This window comes from Orycteropus afer, unplaced genomic scaffold (assembly GCF_000298275.1).
Source record: "Orycteropus afer afer isolate SDZICR_OR568_19922 unplaced genomic scaffold, OryAfe1.0 scaffold00053, whole genome shotgun sequence".
Classification (NCBI taxonomy): Eukaryota; Metazoa; Chordata; class Mammalia; order Tubulidentata; family Orycteropodidae; genus Orycteropus; species Orycteropus afer.
Window position 1 is genome coordinate 1282885 of NW_006921640.1, and position 9069 is coordinate 1291953.

General features: G+C 44.6%; 1 protein-coding gene across 1 annotated transcript in view; it reads right to left on the reverse strand.

The window, feature by feature from the left end:
• Positions 1–8642, reverse strand: part of BLK (BLK proto-oncogene, Src family tyrosine kinase) — a 28249-nt gene extending 19607 nt beyond the window's left edge. The window contains exons 1-5 of the mRNA XM_007938709.1: positions 8535–8642; positions 5627–5678; positions 3170–3263; positions 2041–2139; positions 818–921 (exon numbers count right to left, since the gene is read on the reverse strand). Of these exons, the coding sequence (XP_007936900.1) occupies positions 818–921; positions 2041–2139; positions 3170–3263; positions 5627–5678; positions 8535–8642 (457 nt within the window). The remainder of the gene's footprint in view (positions 1–817; positions 922–2040; positions 2140–3169; positions 3264–5626; positions 5679–8534) is intronic.
• Between the last annotated feature and the right edge of the window lie 427 nt (positions 8643–9069).

Genomic DNA, 9069 nt, shown 5'->3' on the forward strand with positions numbered 1-9069 from the left:
GTTCTCAAGGTTGGAATCTTTACAGGAGCAAACTACCACATCTTTCTCCTGCAAAGAAGTGGATCTCCACAACAGCCACCCCCTTTTCTTTCTATATCCAGCTGCAGGACACGTCCCAAACCTATGTCAACTCCCAGGCTTCTAAGGTCCCAGGCTCTGCCTGGAATAATCTCTGAGGATCCTTTAGGCTCTGGAATCTTTTGATTCTAAAATTTACACCCAGCCACTGCTTCACCAGCACCAGTGACCCTGCTGACCCAGGGATGATGCATAACCACTCATACCACTCTGACCTCGAGGAGTACATGGCACCCATGAGTGCTTAGTATGGCCTTGGAAGCAGTGCTGTCACCACCTCTCCTGCCTGATGACCAGGGAAGGCATCCAACTTGAGTGATTGGGAGAACCTTTCACTTAGGAAAACAAGAAAGATGTATACAGCCTCAAAATTCACTATTGGGCATAATGGGGATGTCTAGGTGGTGTAGTGGTGAAGGCATTTGGCTGCTAACCAAAAGGTTGGTAGTTTGAACCAACCAGCTGCTCTGCAGAAGAGAGATGGTGCAGTCTGCTTAGAGATTTACAGCCTTGGAAATCCAATAGGGTTTGCTATGGGTCAGAATTGACTTGATGGCAGTGAGTTTGGTTTCTTGAGTTTGGGCTGTCCAGGAAGGACCTAAATTGAGAGGAAGACTTGGGGCTCAGAAGCTTCCAGGTTCTCTGGGCTGACATTTCCTCCCTCTATGGAAACAAGGCCTCTGGTGAGGGCTTCCCAGGGTACACACGGAGAAGGGGGTCAGGAGCCACCCATGCTTACCTTTACTTGTTTCACTCTCTCTGATAAGAAACGCACCAGCCTTATTGATTGGAGCCAGAAGCTGCCTCTCAGCATTTTTCCTGCTAATTGATCTAAAGAACCACCTGGAAAAGGGAAAAGGCAGGCAAACTTCAAACAGTGGCTATGTTCCTTAGACTACTCTTATCCAAACCTCCCTCCTAAGCTGTACTTCTCCCCCCATGAAATCAAATACCTGTGTCTGTTCCCAAGTTAACTCTGAGATATTGTTCCTCATATCTTAGTAAACTAAATGTCCCTCTGGTCCCTGTACCCTTTTCCCTTTTTCCATCAGCATGTGGATTTACAATTTTCTTTAAAGAAAATGAGAATATTATTTGGGTGACCTTTGTTAATTTTGCTTTAGAAAAATACACCTGACCACCTGCCCCACAAAGCACTCACTGTTGCCTCTTTGAGTTTGAGTCTCTCAAACAGACAAATTGACAGAGACTCTCAGAGGTGGGATGCCCACTGTGTTCCCCACTCAGTACACCCAGACTGCATGTGATTCTTTAGTGTGGAAGTGCCACGTTGTCCCTCATGCTGTCCTGGGGAAAGACACTGCAGCACCAGGCAGGGCTGGGCGTGAGTGGACAGGAAACCCTCCCACAGCAGCCATCACTGGAAGCCTTGGAAGAGTGTTGGCTGGTCACACTGCCCATTGTTGACTCTCAGGCCATCCTGACATTGGGGGAGAATCTTGGGGTGATGCAATGGTTAATATGCTTAGCTGCTAATCCAAAGGTTGGAGGTTGGAGGTTCCAGTCCACTCAGAGACACTTTGAAAGGAAGTCCTGGCAATTTAATTCTGAAAAATCCTCTATTGAAAACCCTGGAGCATGGTTCTACTGACACACATGTGGTTGCTATGAGTCAGAGTCAACTAGATGGCAACCGGGTAAGCCAGGGACAGGGTGGTTCTCATTTTACAAACAGTAAGAGTGAGGTGGAGATGAGGGAAAGGATTTCTTCAGTATCACAATCACACAGTGATCTAAACCCAGGAGGGGCCTTATCGGGAATCAGTAAACAACACTTTCCCAGCAGTTTCAATTCCCTGCCTCTTTTCTGCTCCCTCATTCCTGAGTCCACAAAGGTTCACTTTTTAGCCCACTGTTGATTCCACCCATAAGAGTAGCCTTCAAAGGAGAGGTAGTGCTTGTTGTCTCTGCTTAGAGGGAACCTTGAGCTTGTCCACCTACTTTTCCACTTCCAGGGTCTCTACTCGGGCAACAAAGTTGCTGGGCACATAGCCTTTTCTTCCCGTGATGAGTGATTTGGCCAACCACCAGTCTCCATCTCTAAGGGAGAGAAGGGAAAAAACAAAAATAGGATAATGGCTCACATAGGCCTTTCCTTGGGACAGGTAATAGCCCTTCGCAATATGATCTCATATCTGGGAGGTAGAGAATTCATGAAAATAGTCTGGCAGACGAGAAGTAACTTGTGCAAGTTGCTCACTGATGATCAGGAGCTATCTGGGTTCTTTCTACTTATCGAGCATCCACAGGTCAAAGGTACTGTGATCAAGGTCAGGAAGGGGGATGATGCAGTCTCTGGGAGTAAACATTTACCCAGACAGACTGAAAACCCCAAGAGGCCTCTCTCTTCTAGTGAATAGGTCTATCTCTTGATATATAGGAAAAATTGCAAAGCACATTCAGGATTTAGTAAGTGCATTTGGACTTCCCCAGGAAAGACAAAAACAGGAGGAAATGGGCAGTCCATGTATGGTCTAAAGGTGAGGGCTTTAATGCTCTCAGTTCAAGGCCATTGTAAGACTTCAAAAATAAAATCAAATCCTCAGTGCTCCATGGACAAGTCCAATGTTTGAGATAGAGTAGATTTTGGTGGAGTTGCTGAGAAGGAACACTGGAAATAAGCTAAAACTGATTTCACATGTGGAATCCTGTGTGAGATTTCCATCCAGTGAAAGAGACAAGTATGGACACAATAGATTCAAATATAAGACTCTAATGGAGCAGCAGACAAGTGCTGTGGGACAGACATAGGAGAGATTCACACTGTCTGAGAGAGTCAGGAGGACTGCATGAAGGAGGTGACATTTTAGGTGAGTTTTGAAGGATGAGTCAAATTTTAACAGTAGAGAAGGAGGTAGTGAATGGAAACCACCTCACCAACAGACTTTGGAAAGATACACGGAAGGAAGATAATTAGGTCAATTTTAAAGAAATGCTGGCTAATTGGGCTGGGAAACCAGAGAAGTGCTACCAGTAAGGTGAGATGATGTGGATGGATGATGGGTGGAAGCCTGCTGCGATAGACAAGTGCAGAGAATCCTGAGCAAGGGATAACATTCTGGAAACTTACTCGTTCAGGATCTGCAGCTTCTCTCCCTTCAGCATCTGCAGGTCCCGGTCATTCACTGCATTATAATCATACAGAGCCTCCACAAAATGCTCATCTAAAATACAAAAGGGAAAGGTGGCCACCACTTGGTCCTACTGGAGTGATGGCACAGAGTGTGATATTAGTTTCATGAGCCATCTTCTGTCTATTAGGAGAATTAGGAACAAGGAGGGCACAGAGGGGCGCCATGGTGAATCTTCTCACTCACCAATGCTGAAGAGGAAACTTCTGTCAGGCAGACTGACCTCCTGACCTCACTGTCTGCCTCTCAGAGCCCACTCTGTCTTTCCTTCTGGACTTTACTTAGAAACTTTGCACCTTGGGCAGGGCTGTTGTATAAGGGAATTGACAGCCAGAAGATCTAGACAGATCAGCTGCATATGCAATCCTTGCTAGGCATCTGATGGCTGCGGATTCAGGTTTGGGGAACCAGTGCCGGCCAATTCCTCATCCTGCCCTTTCCTTTCACCCTGCCTCTGAGGCAAGTGAGCTTCTCCTCTTCTTCACCTTCCCTATCTTCCCTATCTCCCTCTATCCCAAAGGGACGGTAGTCTTGTAATCTGATAGCTTTAGTTCTAACTTTTCCACAGGTGGTACCTGGAGCTCCTGTTAGAGGGCTTTTGGCTGGCAGCACTCCTGCACCTTTCTAGCCCTCTGACTTGTTGGTGCTGCCTGGAACAGGCCGGTAAAGGCTTGGGAGCTTGCCATGAGGCCTTTCAAATGACCACTGCTAATGAGGAAGGAAGGAGCTCTGGTAGCATAGTGGCTAAAGCACTTGACTGCTAACCAGAAGGCTGGAGGTTCAAACCCACCAGCCATCCTCGGAAGGAAGGTTGGGCAATCCTACTTCCGTGGTGATACTGCCTCGGAAACCCAAGGAGGGGCCGTTATGAGTCAGGGCCGACTTGACAGCAAACAACAACAACAACAACAACAACAACAATGAGGAAGGAAGGAACTCTGATAGCACAGTGATTAAAGCATTTGGATGCTAACCAAAAAGTTGATGGTTTGAACCTACCAGCCACTCTATGGGAGAAAGATGAAGCACTCTGCTTCTGTAATGATTTACAGGCTTGGAAATCCTGCGAGGCAGTTCTACTCTGTCCTGTAGGGTTGCTATGAGTTGGACTCAACTCAATGGCAGTAGGTTTTAATAAGGAAGGCCCTTCTGTACATCTCTGGGGACTCAAAGGACCTACCTGGAAAAGGTTACCTGGACACCACTTAACTTCCCTGGAAGAAGATGGCTCAGCTTTGTCACTAAGGGGTGGTGTGACCCTGGGCTAGTCACTTCACCTCTGTGTGAAAGAGACAGTTGGAATAGATGACAGTAGTCCCTTTGGTTCTAAAATTCAAGTTCTGGCTCCAACGGAAATTAGTTTATTTCCTTACCCTGGACTTCTTTTCTAGAGATGTGAACCAGGACGTGAAGTAACATCCCTGATGGAAGTTAATGGTGATCACCAGAAGGATAAGGACAATGACTGGAGGTCACTAACCAGGCTCCAGTTCTTTGCTCATGAGTTTCCTAGATTCTGAGCTCTTTCAGGGGAGAAGTCATATCTTATTCATTTTTAATCCTCCTTGGGCCTTGAATAGAGCCAGGTGTATAGCAGTTCTCAGTGCATAATGCATGAGTGAATTAATGAATGAAGCCTCGGCTGGCAAAGACTGACACCTTCTGTTCCAGCATGTTAGGTTGGGTTGTAAGGATGCTGGAGGATTGAAACATTGGGATCCTGGTCTCCTTTAAGCCAATGCTGAACAAGGCTACCATTCTATGAGTCTTACCTGAGGTCTGATCCCTTGAGTCAGGAAAAGTGAAGTCACTCATTGGGTCACCACCAGATTAGAAGTGGAGACTGGAGGTGACAGGAGGGTGGTGTGAATGGTTAGCGGGTTGTTAGGTGGCCTTTTGAAAGTAGGCTGGGAAAGTATTGGGAAACAAGATGTTGTCCTTCACATGGAACAAACCTAGGGCTGGTAGCTAAGGACACATAGCAATTGGTTCTAGCCATTTGAAATTGGGGGTGTTAGGATCTTTGAAAACTTGGCTTCAATGATGATGTTTTTGTTTCTTATAACTCTTTACCTTTTGTTCTCTTTTACAGTTGTAAAGTATTTATTTATTTATTAAATTTAAATCCCACCCAGGCTCAGACATACTAAAGGAAATTGTGCTTGGTTCCAGAGCTACGCCCAGGGGCAGGTGGAGCCAGCGACAGAGCTGAACCATGTGTCTGGCTGTTCCCAGCCTCCCCCAACTCAGTCTTCACTTCACCAACCCTGCAGAGTCTGTCCCTTGTTTAATCAGGGACGATTGTGCCTGATTGTCCCCCTGTTCTGACTCCACAAAGCAAGGCCTAGACGAGAGGGAGTGTGAAGACACAGCTTCCCAAACCATCCTTTTCTTACCTTGGTCTGGGTGTTTGTCCGGAGGTGGAGGTGCAAGATGATTAAAGACAACCTTGAGTAGAAGCACACACACTCTATGTTAGTTTAACACCCTGTATACTGGGCAAGGTCAAGTAAAATGAACCTGTTGAGAAGTTCAGCTAGATTTCCTCTGGGCATCTGCACTGTCCAACAAAGGCAGCTGTGTTCAGAGATTGCACAGGTAAATTGTACACATATAGCAGCAACTCCCCAGTGTCTCAGTGTTGCCCTTACCTCTCCTTATCCTCAGACCTTTCGCCATCTCTGCATTGACCACAAACATGATTAGAAGAAGAATATGTGGGATACCCCAACTTGCAAGAGGGTCTGGAGCTGTTTGCTAAGAGACAGTTTGCAGTGGGGAGGAAAACCCAAGCATATAGGTTAAAAATATGGATCGACCTTCAAAAGATGAAGTTGTAAAAGGGAATTTGTTGTCATGAAAAAATCTTAAAAACAAAACAAAACAAAACCATGATTCCCTAAAACTCAACAAATATATTCCTAGGTATACACCCTGTAGAGAACTTTTTGCATATGTGTGTCAGGAGATTATTTTATATATATATATATATATATATATATATATATATATATATATGAATGTTCCTTGTTTTAATAACACATAAAAATATAAAAGATGGAAGTAACTCTTATGAGCAACACCAGGAGAATAGCTAAGTTGTAGTATGTTCATGCAATGAAATGCTATGCCACTGTGAAAATGAGTCATCTATAGCTACTTGTATCAACGAGGATAAATGTCACAAATCAAGTCTCAGAAGAATACATACTGTTTGAGCAATTTAATTTAAAGGCCAAATTGTACAAAATTAGACTAAATATTGTTCTTGAATGTATACATATATGATAAAATAAAAAAGCAAAACTAAGGAAGAATAAACACATTGTAACAGTGGGGCCTGGGAGTGAAGGGGATGGTGGGGCAGGGAGCAGAGTGCTTCAAAGAGCTGCTTTGAAGAGTCACTTTCTATTTCTTCTGGTGGCACATGAATTCCCTTTATTCTTATTCTTTAACTTGTGTTACAAATATTCAAGATTCTTTTGTTTGTATCCCATATTTACTGAACACAATTTTGAAGTAGCATTTTGCAAAATGGTAAGTTTGGTATGATTCCACTAAAAATATAAACACGATACAAATAATGCATTGAAAAAGGGTCAGGAGACAGGAGTTCTGAAGTGCTAGCTCTGGTTATTTCTGGGTAGTGGGATAATAAGTAATTATAATTTATTTTCTTCTTAATTAATATATATCTTATGACTTTTTTAAGTAAAAAAAAAAAAATCCAGGCTACACTACTTATTAGCATGTAAATTTAGGAAAATTAATCTCTCTCAGCTGAGTTTTCCCATTTGATCATTCATTCATTCATTAACCTACATCTAGTTGTTAAGAGAGCTCTGGTAGCATAGTGCCTAAGGCACTGTTCTGCTAATCAGAAAGTTGACGGTTCAAACCCACTAGCCACTCCTTGGAAGGAAGATGGGGCAATCTACTTCCATAGTGATACTGCCTCGGAAACCCAAGGAGGGGTGGCTATGAGTCAGGTCTGACTCCACAGCACAAAACAACAACAATAACAACAGCTGTTAAGTAGGAGTGGTGCGAATGATTACACATTGGACTATTGACCAAAAGGTTGAAGGTTCAAACCCACCCTGAAGCTCCTCACTAGACAAGCCTGGTGATCTGCTTCTGAAAGGTCACACAGCCTTGACCATCCTATGGAGCAGCTCTACTCTGCATACATGGGGTTGTCATGAGTCAGAATCAACTCCATGGCATCTAACAACAAGTTGCTACCTGCCAGGCCCTGTGCTAACATAGGAAGCAGGTAGATAAAGCACATAGTTTCATCTATGAAATGGAGTTAACAATCACCACCCACATCAGGTCACTGTTAGGATAAAGTGATAACCACTTGCACATACAGGTGGAGGTAGAGTGATCAGAAAGGGGGTTGCCACGCATGGCTCTCAACTCGCCCAGAGCAAAAGGTCAGTGGTAGATGCAGTGGAGGACATGAACAATCATCTAAAAGTATATGTTTGAGAAAAACTCTAGGGTGCCATCTGCTTTGTAAACAACTAGAACTCTGTGACAGGAAAAATCAATCCCTTAATGATAATTTTTTTTTTTTTTAATTTGAAATTTCACTTTTTTCTTCTTTTGGAAGTTTTCTTGAATTTAAAATGCCTAAGGGGCTCTGTGAAAAACCAAGCCCCTGCACTGCAGGTGAGAAAAGACACCTCCAGTCTGGATGCTTCATCCCTAGACAGGAAGCTCTGTGAAGTGTCAGCAACAATGTCACACAGGGGACGGTGCTATCCAGAAGCTTCAGTAGGGCTGGCAGCAAAAGCTGCTAAATGCTCCAGACCCTTCTCTACCATACTGTTTCTTCAACTGTCCATTTTGACCCTTTTTTTTCCCATCAAGGTTGCCCTTGAGAAATGAAAATGGGGCAAGAATTATTAAGGATAAGCACGGGCCTGGTCCTGTGCTAAAAGCAATATACTACTCACTGCATACTTGTTTCATCCCTATCAGGAAGGTATTTTTATTATACACTTTTTATAGATGCGAAAGCTGAAACAAAAAGAAGTTAGCTAACTTGGCTCAAAACATACAGCTAACAGATTGAAACTTGGATAAGCTGGCTCCAGAGCCCGTGCTGCTGAACATTCTCTTACTACACTGCCACACTGATGTGTTTTGGGGTGGAGCCAGAAGGAGCCTTTTCATCGACGGCACATAACAACAAGCGCTGGGGCAGAGTGGAGACATGAAGCAGCCCCCAGAGAATCAAATGTCCCATGCTCTCCTTCCTCCCCTTCTCCAGTGGCCATGGGGCTGATCACTCACCAGGGGTGGCAGTGGCGGGGGAGTCTTGCTCTGGGTGTTGACCTTCACGGGGCTCCATCGGCCCTTAGCTTTCTCCTTAACCTGCTTTTTGCTGCTCACCACTCCCATCCTGTTGGAAAGTAAACAGCAGATTGATGATGTGAGACAAGGAGGTGTTCAAATCTTCTGTACAGAAGAGCTCCCCTAGCCCCCTTCAAGGGGCCAATTAGAAGGATGGAGTGAAAGTGGGGGCAGTAAAGGCCTCAAAGTCAGAACACGGAGTTAGAGGGGTGAGGTGATCCAAACAACCATTTATCTTTTTTCTAGAGGAGGATGAAGTGCCCTAGCAAGGAGAGAAGACTGGAATTAGGACACAGAGATGATCTGACCTGAGGCAACTGCCAGGAACTGTTGGGAAGAATCCCAGTGCTGTGGGGACAGGAGCCTTGGCAGGGTGGCTATGTGGTGTTCTAGAGAGAATCTGGCCAGTGTAACTGGTTGCCTGGTTTTAGTCTTAATTTTGCTGGTGGCAGGGTTACTTGGGAGAGTCAGTCAG